At 40.3% G+C, this 19368-nt stretch overlaps 2 protein-coding genes across 3 annotated transcripts in view; one reads left to right on the top strand and one right to left on the bottom strand.

Annotated features, from left to right (window-relative positions):
* The window catches only part of NEMF (nuclear export mediator factor), a 32713-nt gene extending 31005 nt beyond the window's left edge, over positions 1-1708 (top strand). Inside the window, exons 32-33 of the mRNA XM_039534986.1 lie at positions 33-112; positions 1622-1708. Of these exons, the coding sequence (XP_039390920.1) occupies positions 33-112; positions 1622-1699 (158 nt within the window). The 3' untranslated portion in view covers positions 1700-1708. The remainder of the gene's footprint in view (positions 1-32; positions 113-1621) is intronic.
* Positions 76-19365, bottom strand: KLHDC2 (kelch domain containing 2). 2 transcript variants are annotated; one of them, XM_039534995.1, is made up of 14 exons: positions 19219-19365; positions 18422-18597; positions 17054-17133; positions 14779-14896; positions 13275-13390; positions 12834-12915; positions 12633-12716; positions 9355-9435; positions 9213-9271; positions 8606-8715; positions 7029-7101; positions 4583-4670; positions 4239-4291; positions 76-3885 (listed from the first exon to the last, which is right to left on the bottom strand). In XM_039534995.1, the coding sequence occupies exons 2-14, from the start codon at positions 18575-18577 to the stop codon at positions 3762-3764; spliced, it is 1224 nt and encodes a 407-aa protein (XP_039390929.1). In that variant the 5' UTR covers positions 18578-18597; positions 19219-19365; the 3' UTR covers positions 76-3761. The 2 variants fall into 2 exon arrangements, with proteins under 2 accessions (XP_039390929.1, XP_039390930.1); XM_039534996.1 differs by lacking the exon at positions 19219-19365 and adding an exon at positions 18933-19086.
* Positions 19366-19368: the final 3 nt, after the last annotated feature.

The raw sequence follows: 19368 nt of genomic DNA, 5'->3' as shown, positions 1-19368 counted from the left end.
ATTTAACAACTTCTTTCATGTACTTTTTACAGCTGCCAAGACTGCTTTGCATAATTTCATGCATTACAAAGAAGCTACAGCAAGAGAAAAAGATTTATTTCGCAGTGTTAAGGTAAAGAGCCATCTCCTTGGCTTGTTCAAACTGTACTACAGCAAGAATGAAAGCAGCGTTTAGTGCTATTGCTTTCGGTTTTGTCCTTGCATTACTAACTACTTATGCTAAATGATCTCTTCGATCTTGTATTTAGCTGTGACATTGAGTACCTTTCCCAGACACGAGGAAGAGCTCTGGGAAAGTTTGTCTCTCTCTCCAACAGAAGTTGGTCCAGTAAAAATATCTCACCCACACTTTGTTTCTCCCTATTGGGAATAGAAGATGAATAGACTTTTAAGGCCAGAAGGGACCATTAAATCATCTAGTCCCAACCCCCTCATCACATGCCAGCAAGATTTACTCAGTTACCCCTGTCTTGAGTCCAGTAACTTGTATTTGACTAAGAATACCTTCCAGAAAATCATCCAGTCTTGATTTAAAGACAGCAAGAGCTGGAGAATCCACCACTTCCTTTCCAGTGGTTAATCACTGTTACAGTTTTGTGCTGTTTCGAATTTGTCCGATTCCTGGCATTGGTTCTTTTTCTGCCTTTCTCTGCTAGATTCAGGAATGCTTTAGAACTGGGTATCTTCTGTACAAGAAGGTACATACACACTGGAATCAAGTCATCTCAATCGTCTTTTTGATAAACTACAGATCGAGCTTAGAGTCTCACTGTAAGGCACTTGCTCCAGACCACGAATCATTTCTGTGGCTCTGTGTATTGTCTCCAATTTTCAACATCCAAACTGTATACAGTATTCTAGTGTCTCACCAATGCCCTGTACAGAGGTAAAATCACCTTCCTGCTCATACTTACTATCCTCGTTTCTATAGCTAAGGATTGCATTGCCCTTTTGGCAGTCACACTAGGGCTCATCTTCAGTTGCTTGTCTGTGATCCCTAAATCCTCTTCTGAGTGACTGCTTTCTAAGCGAGGTCTCCTATTGTCTGCAGGGCCTGCATGATTTGTTCCTAGATGCATGACCTCACTTTGCTGTATTAAAATACATATGCCAAGTGATCCAGATCACACTAACTGCCCTGTCCTCATTTACTATTCTGAAAATTTTATTATCAGTTATCTTATTTTCTTTTAGATCCCTGATAAAAATGTTGAATAATCTGGCCTACCACTAGTTGTGGTGGACTCTTGTTAGGAATGCACCCCTGTGATAACTATTTATATTGAATGCCACTGAACAAACTAGTTATGTTCAGATAGAGAGCTGGAGTGTTGAGCATATCTATGACCTGCTGAGCTATTGTTTTCCATGGAATGGGAGGGGGAGAGGTGCAGCAAAAGTTAATAGTTCTTTACTCAGAGCACACCTGCATTTGCTGAACTGTCACCTGGCCACTTGCTTTGGAGAAACAGGCAGCGAGAGGCTGTAATGGAGTGACAGTGACACACGGTTATCACTGATTCATGTGGCATTACTACTTTGCAGCTGGTAGTCAGAGGCTGGGAAGGAGTGATTGTTGAACACTTCCTACTTGATTTTGACCCCTGATTTTGTTTTGTAGGATACTGACTTATCAAGAAATATTCCTGGTAAAGTGAAAGTGTCTGCACCTAAGCTCCTGAACATGAAAAAGAAGTGAGTGGTGGTCGAAAATCACGCATACGTGTTTAAACTGCCACTACTACTTCAGAAGAGGACACTGACAAACCTACCACCTGGACCACTTCAAATTTTGCTAATAAAGTAAAATAGTTACAATCAGTTGGACTAAATTGAGAGGCAGAGATGAACAGTTTCCTGCATCTGACCCTGGCCTAGATCTATTTGTATGGACTTTAAATTACATGTAGCATGTGACTCCTCTAAAGTGCACAAGTAAAGTACTACTGGCCTCAGTTGTCAAAGGCAAGACTGATTTTGGACTGATCCTTTTTCTAATACTGTGAGGATGGGCACAGACCCCGTCCATTCTCTCATTGCTTACGCTGTAGCAAAGTCCTGCTGCTTGTTCTTTCCAGCTCTCCTTTGGCAAAGGCTGGGTTTTAAACATACTACCCTGTTTGGAGCCCTCTTTCTAGTCAGGACATTGACCGTATTAATCTGCTTCTACTTAACAGTATCATGTTTGGGAATGAAGATAGATTTGACTGTACAGGCTTTTGGTAAACATTATCAATCTGTCATATGATAAGAAAAGTCCTGCAAGGACATAAATCTAAGTCTTGCTTCTGACTAATCAGCTGCAGTTGTTTACTGGCCATGGAGCACCACAACCTGGTAACAATGCAACATTATGAATGAATGGGGGATAGTATAATACTTTGCCCATAATGTGGGGATTTATAAGTCCAAAAAATATGTACAATACCTGTGAGCAGACAGAAAGCAAAGGCCAGAGTAAAACAGATGACTGGTGAGCTGTAGCTTAAAAATCACAGATCTAATACAATGCCCCAATACTATTCACTCCAATGGTGAGCGTAGAGACAGCTAATTGAATTACAGTAAGAATATTCAGTTCAGTGCTATGAAAAGAAATGAGACAGTAAGTGGAGTGCTGAAGTCACTTTTTTCCAATATTTAAATCACAAGCCATTTATTAATTTCTCAACCCCTCCACTATATCAGTGGTGGCCTGTGTCTCCTGATTCCTGGGAGAGACAGCAGAGCCAGAAAGGCCTTCGTGCTGGTTGCTGCTCACATACATACAATGTACTTTCAGTAGTTTTTAAACTAGTGAAGCTGAGCAGAGCCTGGCAGCTGTTAATCATCAGCTTCACAATATGCATGAAGCTCTGAATATGGAAGCTGCTGAAGGAAACAGCACATTAATAATCAAGCCATTCCTGGCAAACTGGCAGTTTGTGCTTTTGGCTACTCCTAGACATGCATGGTCCAGTTTGACACTTAACTACTGATTGACTAAAGCATTTTCACACTCACTACAGGATTAAGACAAAATACAATATCTACTTATCACTCACACTTACAGCTCTTAAATAACTTAATCACCATCCCTCTATGTTTGTTTTTAAACAAGTCAAACTTCTTAAAAGTTCTAAACTTTAAGTTGGTGAGCTATTCCCAGCACTAAATAAAAATAGTTTCTCTAACCTTAAACTCATGTGGCCAAACACGTTAGGACCCTGTCTTATTCCTATCAGTGAGATGCTAATACAGACTAAAACTACTCTATCATGTTGAATAATGCTAGAGAGTCAGTTCTTTCATATTAATGGTGTCCCAAAGAACATTAGTGTCTGAAAATACTTCTAGCATTTGCCAAACTTTAAGGCCCAGAAATTCAGCAACTACCCACAAATCCTTGAATGGTAACTCCTTAAACCGTGTTTCCCTGCATTGACACACACTGAAGTAATTTAGGATAGGAAAACTACTCAATGCCACTCACTTCATTACGTGATGATAAAGATGAACAAACCATTACTAGTTTAACTTAGCTTAGGCACTGATACATTTCAACTTGCATTAAATACATTTATTGCAAACATCTTTACACAAAAATAAGTTCTCTCTAAGCCATTCACATGCAACTTACAACCAACAAGCTACTACCAAGGACAATGCAGATATTTATACAAGTCTCACATCTGCCACACATGGTTGGTAAAATTATTACATCCTTTAGAATTGCTCATCCATGCACAGGTTGTTCACAGAAGTAACTGATAGCAGAAGTCTTAAGAGCCAGATGTATTGTTACTTCCAAACCGCTGATTGACACTGTGAAGCAAGTGCTTTGGGAGGCAGGTCCATGAGTTGGCTAATATCTCTTTGAAGCAAATGACTGCTTCTAGGCACAGCCTTGGAAAAAGAATGAATATTTCAGTTACTATTAAAAACATAAGTGAAATAGCACCAAAGGTAAGAATTCTGTTTTTCTTAAGGCCATTTAGTTGACCTGTTCCCTCCAAAGTATTAACTGTTTTCATTGTCAGAGGATTATGAAGTCTTTACAAAAGAATGGAAGCAGCAAGACTCCTTCCATTGCTGAATGCTACTTCAGCTTTCCTACGGGAATGTTATTAACTCAGTCTGCCAAGTATGCCTAGGAACCATGCTCTGGTACTAAAGTCTATGTATTTTAAGTACCAGGTGTTAGTAAATGAGACGGAAAGAACAGGGGTGTAAGATTCAAAAGTGTATTTTTTTTTTACCTTACAAGAGATTTTGGTTGCAGAGAAAACACAAGTATCTCATTACTATGAGCCTGGAAAGAGAGATGTTAAATTAATATTTGAAGCCTTTATTGTTAAATGCATTGATAAGTTAATTCCTTAAAATGCACCAGAAGTTTCTCCCTTAAACATCAAAATTTTCTTATGGCATTGAAAGTCTTAGTCACTGATGGCAGAGAAAGGCGTTTCACAGTTGTAGGTTGCAGTTGAAGTGACAGATGCTAAGGGGGAGTGGGGGTGGTCACTTTTTAAAAAACTTTTTTCCACACTGCAGCACTAGAAGGTACATACTACATACGTGAAATGCTTAAAAACAGACTTACTGCTTTGTGATGGGCAAGCAAGTTGTTGGCACAGCCACCAAAAACAATCACCTCTCCTTCTTCACTAGCACAAGCTGTATGCCACAGCCTAGAAAATGAACAAGCCACACATTTATTAAGTACAGCGGGGAAGAGTCCAAGTACAGCATTAATACCATTACAGAGTAATGCTGTGAAATAAGATGTAATATTTATATGCAGACAGGTTAGCTTCAGCATGTAATAATTTCTAGCAACAATAAAGAATGACTTCAGTGGATGAGTTATCATTCCCTGTACACAAACCACACTACAGATAAGGGGTCCTGTGGCACCTTATAGACTAACAGACGTTTTGGAGCATGAGCTTTCGTGGGTGAATACCCACTTCGTCGGATACATGCTACAGGACTCTTTGCTGTTTTTACAGATCCAGACTAACACGGCTACCCCTCTGATACATATTACAGATATCCACTTTGTAAGCTGTCTGTGTGGCAAAGCAAAGTAGTGCTGAGTGGTTCTGTAGTCTGATGACAGGCACTCATGAAGTTCACCTTTTGAAGGTAAACTAAAATTTATGGCAAAGAGTCCTGTGGCACCTTATAGATTAACAGACGTATTGGAGCACGAGCTTTTGTGGGTGAATACCCACTTCGTCGGATGTACGTAGTCATTCACCCACAAAAGCTCGTGCTCCAATACGTCTGTTGGTCTATAAGATGCCACAGGACTCTTTGCTGCTTTTACAGATCCAGACTAACACAGCTACCCCTCTGATATAAAATTTACGGTAATCCTAGTTTTGGTAGCTGAAGGGTTTGTGAAGAAATATTGTTTGATGGTAGAACATTCTATTTTTTTCAATCAAGCCAATCATATCAGAGGCTTCCAGTTTTTGAGAGCTGAAGGAACCAGTTACAATAAGATTATCCAAACAATGAAACAAGGTGAACCCTCACCATCCACACTATCACTGTCCACCTGCTGTTTAACTCAGGTTATTACCGATACACCTTAGCTGCCTTATAGTACTTATGTCAAATTTCACTGTTTTTATCAAGCATCTGAAAAATGTTATTTAAATTTCAACATACTATTTAAGGCAGGTTTCTGAACCCTGCAGGAAGATCAACTGTAGGAAGGGTGCTTGGGGTCAGATAAAGGTTAGCTCTAGTAGATTACTACAATCTTCCTACAGATTTTTGCCCAATAAGGAACGAGTACTTTCCCATATTGTCTTTTCTAAAAGATTAGCCTTAAGTTAACTAGCTACATAAGAATTATGATACTGAATCAGACCAGTGGTCCATTCAGTCTGGTATCTTGCTGCTATGGTTAGTACTAGACACTTCAGTAAAAGGTACAAGTAGTGCCATACCAAGCAGGTTATCCTACACCTGTCCATCAGTTGAAGCTGGCTTACGCCTAGAAGCATTGAGATTTATCATCATTCTAAAATATTTTATCAAATGTGACTGTGCTTAGTCTAATCCATGAGTGCAATCCTGGGATCTCTGTCTCAGTTGCAACTTGTACCAACAAGTTCCACAGACCACTTATGCAAAAGAGTATTTCCTTTTCTAAGTTTGTTACCTTTCACTTCTATTCAATGTCCCTTTGTTTTTAGTACAATAAAGCGTAAGAGTACCCCTATGCCTTCCCTATATTGTTATCTTGTATCTTTCTCTAAACAATCCCAATTGTGTGAATCTTTCCATTCCTTTAATTATCTTTTGACAAACATCTCTGAACTCCCTCTAGTACAGCTTGACATTGAGTGACCAGAACTTAAATCATCTTCACTTGGAATACTGTTATGGTGACATTACAATGTTTTCCATCCCATTTTATGCACCCTAACTAACACTGCTAATTTTATGACTTCACTTAAAAAGCAATGGTCTCTATTTAGACAAAGTCCATCAAGCAAAGTACTCTGACGCAGAGCCAGCTGTCAGCCAGGACAATCAAAGCTTTGCGATTCTCCTTATGTCCAGAGCAGCAGTTTTAAACAAACATTCTGCTAATAAACTGAGCATGGATTTCCAAGTCTGGCACGTGAAGGTCTACTTTGCCTGTCAAGTACTAGAGCTTTGTGTACTAACATCACTAAAATGGACATTCTAGTTAGTTCTCTGCCGTTTTATAGGCTAATAGTTACGCAGAACAGTAATATAGTTTTGAGTTCCAAACAATGTAGTCACAGAGAGAGATGCAGGTGTCTATCAGCACACAGACATATAGCTACCTTAGTCCTGCACCTTCATAAAACAGGATTATCATAGTGGGTTAAGAGCAACCAATCTGATTTATCACTACTTTAACATTAAAAAAAGATGCAGTATTAGTGAAAAAGCGATCCAAGTCTTGTGTGTGCCATACCAATGCTACAGACTGCCCCCTAAGATTTCCTAGACACTATTAGTGGTTTTTATACATTTCCAAGAATGTGTGTACACCTTACCTTGGTTTTTCAGAATAATTATGCTCAAACTGTTTCCACTCATTCTTACTGATACAATAAATCCAAGCATCACCTATAAATACAAAGATATATTAACCCTTGTCACTGTTGCCAGAACAAGTATGTTCTGGTATAACATAAGAATACAGTGTTTAGCCATGTGTGTCCCCAATTCTTCAGGACTGAAATTTGCAATTTGTGTCTAGCTGTGTGAAAACTTGCTCTCACTGGTGGTTTTCTGTGGCTAGGACAGAGTAAAGAGAGGCAGGTGGGGAACCTATGCTTTTATCCCTTGCTCATACCAGTAGCAAAACTTTCATTAGGGAATGAAATCTAAGTCTGTACAAACTTCAAAAATTGTAAACTGTTACTTCTCATTCAGAGCTGGGAGTGTAGTGGTTTTGTAGAAAAGAAAAATACAGCCACAAAGTTGAATATAAATTACTAATCTCCTCCTCCTCCTCTCTGGCTCCCATTCCACATGACTACATGTACAGGCGGCCATTACACACAAACACTGAAATCCTTATTTATGTTTTTTAATATATGTGCTGTTAAGTCCTTCAATCACCAAGTGAAATTATACATTGTGTACACATGTGTAGGTATATAGTCCTCTTTACATCTTTCCATTTATGGAAGGAAGAGATAAATGTCTTGTCATTTTAAATTCCTTCTAAAACACACAGACCAGACTGAAATGATGGAACGCTTTTCCTCATGGAAAACAGCTTACCTATGAAAACTAGATGTCATTTCATATGATGTAATATTATTAATGAAGTTTTCATAAGCCTCTCTAAATGTGCATTTGATCTTGATAAAGTTTACAAAACAAATCTGATTACATGTTGAATTAGACAAGAGTAGTGTTGCTTTTTTAATCATCATAAGAAATCAGTCACATGATGGCCAGTCTGATGATGCAATTCTTGTTTTCCCCGGGGGCTAGTGTAACTCATACAGGTTGGGGGACTGGTATAGCCATCTTACCACTCTGGGAGTAGTTTGCCATCACATGTTCCATTCGTCTGAATGGATTTTACACTACACAAGGTAGTTGACTATAATCAAATAGCACTTTTCAAAGATAAGCCTAATACCTTCAGTACTGACGAGGCTGAACAAGTCTACAGCAGGTCACCTAACTACACAGATTTTCACATTGCTGAAAAGATTAAGAAATGAGCTCTCAGCTTCTGATTGGACTTGGAATGCTCTATTTTAAAAAAATGGCATTGCTGCTACGAGACATGAACAATGAGCACTGCAAAATGTTACTCATGGGAATAGTCAATGGCTAGGACACTAGAGAGGGACTCAGGAGACCTGGGTTCAATTCCCAGCTCTGCTACTGGTTTGCTAGATGATCTTGGGCAATTCACTTAACCCGTGCCTCAGTTTCCCCATCTGTAAAATGGAGACCGTGATACTGACCTTTATAAAGCATTTTGAGTTTTATGGGTGGAAAGCACAAGGGTATTACTGAGACACTGCTAGTAGAGAGTTTACTTGGACACTTGAGCATGCAATTGTATAGAATTTGGAGAGTGTAAAGTTTCCTTGGAATTACTTACTCAGTGGCTGCTTATCGGTGGTAAACCCTCCAAAGAGAAATAGGTGATCTGATGAAACTGGAGTTAAGGAATGCCAAGATCGGCCTACTGGGCAAATGCCTTGTGTAATTCTGCATATAAACAAAAAAGCACCCCAAGTTACAGACCAGCTAAAACACAATGCAGACTTTTTTGGGCCCAATGATTTTTCAGATATTAAATCCATACACTTGAGTACTGGATACTAACTTTGACCAACTATTAGCACCAATTCAGTTTCTTCTTGAGGAAGGCACAGTTCATTTCTCAACAATTACAGGTCAGACTTCCTGGAAAGAGTTATTGCAGACAGACTAATCCAGTGAAGACAGAATAGTCTCAAATAATGGCAGTCTGAATGGTAGAAGGCATTTTACTAATCTCCAGACACTTTAAAATTAGTGATGGCCAGTGAAACAAGGTACTAGAACATAAACGTTCAGTCGTTCCTCTCTAAAAGCAGTGCACTTGATGGTAAATACTTTGAAGTTGTTAGCATGATTTGCAGGTGAAAAAGCACATCTACAAATACAATTATGTACTGCCTAAAAAAAAAAAAAAAAAAAGACTAAAGAGCTTTGATACCTACATTTCAGTCCACTCCCATGTGTCCAAATTAAGATGATAAAGATCATTCATTCTAGAATCCTAAAATAAAATAGATAAAAGTTGAATGAAATATTCACTTTAGAGATTCAGCAGCGACACTGTAAAACTGTTCTTACACTTACTCGGTATCTGCCTCCAAACACATAGCCTCTGTTCCCAACTGTAGCGCAGGCATGGGCTGCTCGGGGTGAGGGGGATTTACCCTGAGATAAGAAAATATTAAAATTACAAGGAAGACTTGTTTAATAGTGTTATTCAGATAATGGTATTGAGCAGAGGCTGGAAACTAAGAAAGGAAATCTGGTCAGAGATCTTTAACAACTCCATAATTACACAGATGTTATATTCAAGATAAAACCAAATACTATTTTCCCCCAGAAACTCATGATCAGCTAAGGGGGAGAAACCCTGGATCAACAGTCTGATTTAAGGTGACTGGCAGCAGGTGAGGACAGGGGAGAAAATGGGGTTGCATTCATCTATGTAAGGGAGACCCAGGAGACCCAGGTTTTACTTGTTTGGGTGGGAGGTGGGTTGGGAAGCCATCTAAGAAGAAAGGAAGGAAAGGTTTCAATTAAAAAAAAAACAAAAAAAACCCTTATCCTTCAGAATATCAAGTCTGGTTTTGGTGGAGGACTTAAGACGGACATAGATGTATATAAGGAACTCTCTCAGACCTTAACTGAAAAGATGAGGTGGGGAAGCGATAAATATTTTTCTTACAGCTGATTCCAGGGCATGAGATCAGCTGTTTCAAACTCTTTGTCTTAACTATCTGAATAAAATGTCACTTCCCATCAGATTTTACTTCCTTGGTATCCATGGCAATATAATCCTATTAGTTTCTGAACAATTGAGACAGCTTTAGTGTCCAATGTGTAGCACTACAGCACGCAGTCATTTTTCTTTATTTTGATCCTTCATTCAGCAGCCAAGTGAGTTTAAGATTGCCAAACTCAAGAGCTGAGGTGGGTGAGTTAATATCTTTTATTGGACCAACTGCTATTGGTGAAAGAGACAAGCTTTCACCAACAGCAGCTGGTCCAATAAAAAGGTATTATCTCCTACATCTTGGGGACCAAAAGGGCTACAATAACACTGCAACCTCAAGAGCTGTCAGTCTGTCAACAACAGGTAGGAGTTAGGCTGTAAATTTCACTTTGCTGATTTCCCTATAAAAGCAGCAACTAGGGAATAGGTAGGTTCCTACCAAATTCATGGTCCATTTAATGGTCATAGGATTTTAAAAATAATAAATTTAATGATTTCAGCTATTTAAATATGAAATTTCAGTCTTGTAACTGTAGGGGTCTTGACCCAAAAAGGAGTTGTGTGTGGGGGTGGTGGTGGTGGTGTCGCAAGGTTATTGTAAGGGAGGTTGTGATACCGCTACCCTTACTTCAGCTGGTGGCGGTGCTGCCTTCATAGCTCAACAGCTGGAGAGTGGTGGCTGCTGGCTGGGAGCCCAGCTCTGAAGGTAGAGCCATCACCTGCAGCAGTGCAGAAGCAAGCATGGCATGGTATTATCACCCTTACTTCTGCCCTGCTGCCTGCAGGGCTGGGCCCTCAGTCAGCAGCCACCCCTCTCCGGCCGCCCATCTCTGAAGGCGGCAGCACAGAAGTAAGGGTGACATGGTATGGTACTGCCACCCTTACTTCTGCGCTGCTGCTGGCGGAGCACTGTCTTCAGAGCTAAGCGCCTGGCCAACAGCTGCTGCTTAGCTCTGAAGGCAGCACAGAAGTAAGGGTGGCAATACTATGATCCCCCCTACCCCCAAAATTACCTTGTGGGCCCCTTGCAACTCCCTTTTGGGTCAGGACCCCCAAATTGAGAAATGCTTGTCTCCCCCGTGAAATCTGTTTGTATAGGGTGAAAGCACACAGATTTCATGCTCCGTGATGCGTTTTTCAGGGCTGTGAATTTGGTGGGGCCCTAGGACTAGGACACTGGAGCATGAGAAGAAGCCGATCACTGAAAGAATTGAGACACGGAAGTACACCACCAAATTTACAAGCAGGCACAAACAGAATGCAAGCAGCCCATTTCCTGGAAGTGGAAGAGACCTGAGGTATATGCCTGCTTTACCACAATTAATGTCAACCCCCTTCCAATGTTCTGAAGAACACTAATATAAGCAAGCAAGCATATATTTATTCAAAGCAGACTTTTAACAGATGATGCCTCAAAACATACAATATTTTTCACTTCTATAGTTCTTTGCATGTGAGGACTTCAAAGCCAATTATAAACATATGAATGCAGCCTCACCAAACCCATGTTTGGGAGAGAAGTACAGTCTACACTTGAAGACTATTTAAATAAGTTATATATATTCAAGTCAACAGAGCCTGATCAAATTCATCCCAAGGTACTTAAGGAACTAGCAGAAGCAATCTCAGAACCATTGATGATTAACTCCAGAACTCATGGAGAATGGGTAAAGTCCCAAAGGGCTGGAGAAGGGTAAACAGAGAAAACGGGGAAAAGAGGACAAGGAATTATTGACCTGTCAGCCTAACTTTGATACTTCAAAAGCTACTGGAACAAATAATTAACAATCAATTTGTAAACACCTAGAGGATAAGAGAGTAAGACGTAATAGTCAACATGGATTTGTCAAGAACAAATCATGCCAATCCAATCTAATTTTCTTTATGACAGGATTACTGGCTTAGTGGATTGGACGAAGCCGTAGCTGTGATATATCTGGACTTTAATAAGGCTTTTGACACTGTCCCACATGACATTCTCATAAGATGACTAGGGAAAGGTGGTCTAGATTGGATTACTATAAAGTGGGTGCACAACAGGTTGAAGGACCGTACTCAAAGGGTAGCTATGAAAGGTTCGCTGTCAAACTGGGAGGACCTATGTAGTGGGGTCCCGTAGGGGTCTGTCCTAGGTCTTGTACTATTCATACCAGGGAACAGTAATTGCCAGTACCACACCTTCTACCATTGTATCAGGGGAAGACAGACCAGAGCTAGAGAAAAAATGTGAGGTTGGACCATACAAGTAAACTCTTAATATGAGGCGAGGACATGTGGGGGGGGAAGCAGATCTGCCAATAAAATAACTACTGAAGTTATATGACTACAATATAGAAGTGGTACTTCAATGCAAGTCAATTGCTCAAAGCCACTGCTACTGAGGCAAGTCACTGCTGGAAGCCCATGGAGGCACCTATGTAGAGCAGCCTTTTGATCTGTAGACTTCCTCTTTCTTAATGAGTATCAGAACAAAACTAAAAAAACCATACAGGCCTAGCAAGTGATGATACTTTGCATAGTATTGCTACTCTTTATCTTTATGTCCCTTCCAGTGTCAATCCTAGAAAAAGCTGCCATTTCTGCTAAAGATTTATGTTTAACTCAGTGTCAAAATGCTTTTAAAAATTACCGTGGTTATGGGCTGGCTCCAAGAAAAGGTTTCAGTGTCCAGAACATGTACGTGATCATTCCATCCTCTAGGCTGACCTGAGTTCTTTAGAAAATTGATGAAAAAACTATTACATTTCCATTTTAATGAACATATTATGCACTAGCACCAGAATGTTTTCTGCTGAAAATTACTCCTAGGTGGAGAAAGAAGGTTACTTACCCAAAAAGAGGTTTCATCAAATTCAAAAGTTCCTATTGGTATCCCTTCAGGCGAATAACCATAACCTCCAAAAAATATTAGCCTGTTCAATAGAAATTACATCAAGATTATCAAAAGCAAGTACCATTGTACGGCAATCTCTACTATTACAGCGTAATGCTCAGTAAAGGCTTTTCACACACAGCATATGGGAAAACCCACTATGCTCCCTTAACTTTGTTACCAAATTACAAGTAAGGTTTTTCTTATTTTCAAACATGTTTAGGGTTGAGCACTTTTTAAATGTTTATTTAGAATCAAACCCAGCACAAGATTCAATGTATAAAATGTATTCCCTTCCCAGTTTTGTTCGGCTTAGATACAATACATCAACAAGAATGACAATCTTATTAAAAAAAAGTCACAAAGAGAACTGCAAAACTTTTGTTCATGCTTGCTTACTTATTTTTATAAACCCAAACTCCAAGTTTGTCCTTCGATGAGGGGGGAACACCTTGACATTCTACTCTAACCCACTGCAACACTTTGTCCTTGGATCTGGAGTTTAACATGTAGAACTGCAAGACAATAAGAGTTTTTTTAACCCACACAATTAGAGACTAACAAATGTTTCAGTATATTGATTAGCATGCGTCAGCATAAAAGCGTATAGTTCTTTTCCAAGCTCAGAATACTATGATGAAATATTCCGAGGTCACACGTAAGGATCCAACAACCCTCCGAAGTAGGCCCTTAATGCTGTTCTACACCTGTGAAAGAAGTATTAGCGCTGAACTTCGTTTACTCCCATCCTAGGATGGAAAGCAGTAGTAATCTCCCAAGCTCCTGCCATTTGAATGTAAAATAGTTCACTCAGCAGATTTTTTTATATAATCCTCTCTCTTTTCTTGTACACTTTGCTGTGCCGAGGGACAGCTGATGTTGAATTTAACTTGTCATTATGCTAATGACGAAGTCTAACAGTGACATGAATATAAAGCTGGTCAGATGTCTCACCAGCCTGCCTGCATCATCATTTCATCAGTTTACACTCAGTTTATGTTTTAAGGGTATCTTTTTTTTAAGTGAAAGCTTAGATTCTCCAAGCATGAGACGCATGGAAGGAAAAGAGAGAGAGAGAGAGAGAGAGAGAAACATTTCACCAAACTACCACAAACCAGCTCAATTCATCGCCATTTCTATCCATTTGCAAGTTTAAGATTCAGTGGATTTTTGAAGCTCCCAGCCTTCAAAATTACGTAGACTTAAAGAATCTACGTAATATGATTACAGGGTGAATTTGGCCAGTACACTAGGATTAACACCAGTTATTTTGCGGTAACTACAACTACTGGAGAGGAGGATGTTTTACAGCATTGCAATCTACTCCTTCAGTCACGCCAAACTATCTAGACTGGATATCTAGACTGACCTAATCCATTCCCAAAACCTGTATCAGCCAATACAGTTACAGAGAAATTGAACTGGAGGAAGTCACTGTGTCAGCCATCTGGATGAAAAACTCAGACTGGTAAAACTACTATTGTAAGTCGTTGCCTCTTTGGCAAGTGTAAAAAAGTAACATTTGTTTGGATTACTTCAAGTTTGAGGAAGCAATTGCAGGAAAGAAAACTAGTGTCTCTGTTCCAAGCAATGAACATCCAGACAGAAGATGAAGGTATGTTGTAGGAGAGGATGTGAAGGACCTAATGACTTGCTACCTGTTCAGCATTCCCCAGTCATTAACATGACAATATCAAGGCTTGGTTAACACAGTCTAGCAGACATACTATATCTGTTCAGAAGGAAGAGCTTTTGTAGTTTATGAAGAGTGATATTTTCATGCTTTGGATGCATTTTAATGTGCTTAGAAGTCAGTCTTATCTTTAGTACAGAATGGGGATACAAATATTGTCTATTGGAACCTCTTTAACAGAAAGGGTATAATTCATCTTCAGACACTTACCTTGTTTGTATTGCCACGTGCATGATGCCCTCCAAATAAATACAATACTTTGTCTACACACACAGCACAACTGCCTGACATGGAAGGTGGAACATCCCCCTCTGTTTTTTTTTTATTCCTGGAAAGATGCACAAAAGCATTTAAAAACTGATAAAAAGGAAAAGATTATTATGTCTGAAGTCAAAGCATTCAATCTGACTGGCTGAGTTATTAACGACAACAGGTGTTTGTGGGATATTAAGGACTCCAGTTTTGAGTCATTTGGATCCTTGTAGTAAAAGCACTTCAAACACACTGAAAAACCCTCCTTTTACAAAGATATATATTTTGGGGGATTCTCTATGTCCAATTCAGAGGACTAAGGATCCTCCTCCCTCCTTCCACCTTTTTGAAATGGAGATTCTCAGACACACAGAATCCTCCTTTAAAAAACACATCTTGATAAAAAAAAAAAGGAGGATTTTTTAATGTTTTCAAAGTGCTGTAATCACAAGGATGCATTTCCAAACTCAAGGCTCCACATGACCACAAGGACAGCAACTGCCAAGACTGGATGGGACTCCCTTCTGAACCAGTTAATACTGTTCCTTAAAGAGTTTAGGGCACTTTGCAGGATAAGTCCCTAGTTGTCTAGAGAGGTGAAGCAACACATAACCCCCACCAACAAACAACAGGTATGCAGCTTCTGAACAACTTTCAGGTTTTTTTGTTGGACAAGGAGGCAAAAATAGTATATGTAGTTGAACAGATGTTTTTAATTTAAAAAAAGATAGTGTACCTTCACAACACGATGAAGAAAATGCTATCTGAACGTAAGTTTATTTCATTAGGTTATTTGCTGTAGTATGTTACAAATATATACAATCTACAGAAACTATATTTGATATCAGGGGTTCTCAAATATTCCACAGTGTTTGTCACACCTTAATGGAGAAACTGTCTTGGGAGCCACCTCCTCTCCCATTTAGGGTCAACTGACCTCCCTCTGGCAACTAAAGCAAAAACTTAATATTTAAACTTTTATAATGCAGTTTGCAGGGTGAATACAAATCAGTGATTTAAAAAAAAAAAAAAAACACCCACAAAATCAGTTTCAATTTTAATTAAATATGGATTTCTAAAAAATAAATGCACTTTTAAAATTAAAAATTTGAAATTGACAACCCATGTTAAGGTTTAAATAATTATTCAAATATTTCAATTATACAAAAAAATAATACCTAATAGTATATACAGTATTTGCTGCCAAATTTTAAAGGTCAAACCACTGAACTGGTGGAAGCCACTGCCTAAGCTCCTTGAACTAGAGTCTGTTGAAGTGCTAACCCAACCTTTGACAGTAGTAGCCTCTCCTGCAGATGCAGAGAAAATATTTTCTTCATTTCACTTTATTCTACTAGTTCAGCTCAGTTACTAATTTAATTCCAAGTTAAGAAACCAATTGGGAGTTGAAACACCAAGAAAGCTTGTTTTCCACTTCCCGTTTAAGAATAAAAACCAGGGATCAGAGGATGAGATCTATTCGTTCTAAAATCATGAAGAACATGGTGACCAGAAACCTCAGTTCAATTCACTAACTATAGTTAATACTGCCTTTGTTTAATAAACAAGTTAGTTCTGAATGCAAAACATACTTTGATGTTTTTTTCTTATGTTTCCAGCACATTTAGGATAGTTTTATTTTAAAAATATTAAAATGCCATTTTTGTGCATTTTTAATTTTTGTTTCCATCCAAGTAGAGCTTGACACAGATCACAAGTAAAAAATAATCATACTCTAGCAAATAAGTAATGCATCATTTTCTAAAATTAAAAAAAAGGTAAAAATTAAGAATCTAAGTAAGTGTATGTGGAACTGTATAACTGCTTAAATAAATGTGTATAGATATAGTGTATGCTCCTGGTTAGCAAAAAGTACCACCAAATTTAGTGTACAAGCTATATTTACTAGCAAATCAAATCAACCTTTCTTTAGAAATATAATTAAAAGGTACAAATGCAAAACACGATTAAAATGGATTTAAATCAAAGTTCCCTGCTTGCTGATTAAAGTCAGTGATTTAAATTGCTTATATTTAAATCAAAGGACCCTGGTGTGGCAGTTTGTCATCTGGAAATGAGGAAAGGCAGTGCCATGTTGACCAGACAGTTTTCTGCAGGTCACCAGCAAGTCCTCCATGGATCATCAGTATGATTTATAGATCAGTTTGAGAACCTCTTTATTTTTCCTTTCTTAAGTCAATGTCTTTATTTTAAAGTCACTCATGTACTGTACCATCTTCCAGTTTCCATGCTGTAGATCCATATTTCATCTCTAGGCAGATAGAAGTCATAAAATCCCCTAACTTGAGCATTCTGCAGGGACAGCAGAGAAGAGAAAAGGCACTATTACAAAAGGCTTGACATTTTATATCATGTACAGTCAAATGTTTTCAGGCCTGCCCTTCTTCCCCCTCAGAAACAATTCAACCTATTTGTAAATATTTATGAAACAGGAGTCAGAGGAGGGATGATGAGTGTGACCAGTGCAGGCTGCACTTCAGTGACTCCCACTTGTGTAACAGCCCTCAGGAAGCAGTTACACACTGTGACAAATTCAAGCAGTCTCAGGGCTACTTTAGCTTGTGTTGGGGACTGCACCAGCTCACAGCAGACTCCAGGATCAGAAGAGTATTAACATGGGTTAAAGACACCTTTGCAACCTCCTCCCTCTGGCACACTAAAGCTCTAGCATGAGGATCTGCGACCAGACTTTTTTTTTTTTTAAATGATTTTGCCAGATGTTAGTGGAATACATTAGGCACCTTAAAAAGCAGCAAAGAATCCTGTGGCACCTTATAGACTAACAGACGTTTTGCAGCATGAGCTTCCACTCTTGCATCCGACGAAGTGGGCATTCACCCATGAAAGCTCATGCTGCAAAACGTCTGTTAGTCTATAAGGTGCCACAGGATTCTTTGCTGCTTTTACAGAACCAGACTAACACGGCTACCTCTCTGATATTAGGCACCTTGTTTCCAGATATCTGCAAAAAATTTAGTTTGCTGTCAAATGAAAATAAATTTGGTGACCTTACCGTTGTGACTCGGACAAACAAGAACTAGATCATAATATGGTTTTATTTTTTGTTTAAACTATACATACACCAACATGATTAGCAGTCTACTCAGAAACTCTGAACTCTAATGTATCGCTGAGTAGGAGTGTGCTGGAAAAGCTGTGTGGATAAAATTGTTAAGTGCTGATCTGTGCCATGTCTTGGTCAACCAACTAACAGTATTTCCTTATCTTCCAGAGGATTAAATATCTCACAAGAAAGAGAGAAAAGAACCCCCATCTCCTACAAATAGCCACTGATTAGTCTTCAGAGCATTTATTTAACATCATTTTACAAGGGTCACACCATTTCTAACGACTTACATGTCATCTTAAAGTTATAGTTCAGTACTTGGCATGTCAAACTTTTTTTGAGCGGTTACATTATGTATTTAGAGTCTTGTTGAAATACTGAGTGAGGCCAGTCAACCTCAGCAGCATCCCCAGTGACAGATGCCTGGGTCAGTGCAAAGAGAAACTGTTTTGTTAGATAAGGAGGCCTTATCTGTAGTAATATTTTAAAAGAATAACTGCTTGAGAATGGTACCTTATAGCCTCCCCAAACAAACATGCAGTGTCCATCAGTGACTGCTACGTGCCCACTGCGCTCTGCGGGGCTGCTGTTCTCCAGCTGCTCAAAGTTGTCCTCAGCTGGAGCTGGGAGCTCTTCATCTGCCTGCAGCTCTTCATTATCATCAGCCATTTTGATACAGTGCTATCTTCCTAAAACAGACATGTGGGACTTTTAATAACCACTGGGTGAAACAAAGAGTAAAGAAACTCCACAGAGCTGCTGCCTTCACCCAGGTGAAATAGGCAAAATGGAAACATGGTGGGAGAAAGTTTCGCCCGGGGGTGCTGGAGTTTCCTTGTGCTCCACACTCCCGTGGGTTGCCACTTGGAGCAGAAGTCTCCGCTGCGTGTTTCTTCTGTGTCCCTTCCACGGGCACAAACACACAGCGGGATTTAAAGGCCTCGCGTAAGGACCCTTGGCACAAGCTGCTGCTACCGCAGCCCCCGGCAGCGCCTCCCCCCCAGCAAGGGGCAGCAAAACCCACCCCGCTGGAGACAGGGCCAAGCGCGGCTGCCCCGCAGAGACACGCAGGAGGGGTGCGCTCCTCACTGACAGCCGGGGGCCCCGCCCACCCCGCTCGGTGCCGGAGGGACAGCAGCCGCCGAGCGGGGCCCCCGAGCCTGGCGGGGCACTCGCCGCCCGGCCCCTCGCGCGCAGCGGACGGGCCCCCCGCCCCAGGGCTGCCCCGGGCCCCGAACCCGCCGGGCCCCTCCCCCAACGCCGCCGCAGGGCGGGGGCAGGCGGCTCGCGCCACCCCCTGACTCACTCACCTCAGCGGGCCACCCAGCCTGTTGTGGGTCACCACTGTCAACATCCGCCGCGGCCGAGTTCCGCTCCCGGCAGCCTCCGCGCGCAGCGCCGGCTCCGCCCCCAGAGACCGTCGCTCGCGCGCGCCTCCCCTTCCCCTCACGAAAACCCGA

Source organism: Mauremys reevesii, linkage group 4 (assembly GCF_016161935.1).
Source record: "Mauremys reevesii isolate NIE-2019 linkage group 4, ASM1616193v1, whole genome shotgun sequence".
NCBI lineage: Eukaryota > Metazoa > Chordata > Testudines > Geoemydidae > Mauremys > Mauremys reevesii.
Note: the sequence above shows the minus strand (reverse complement) of the source record. Positions and strands in the feature narration are given on the sequence as shown.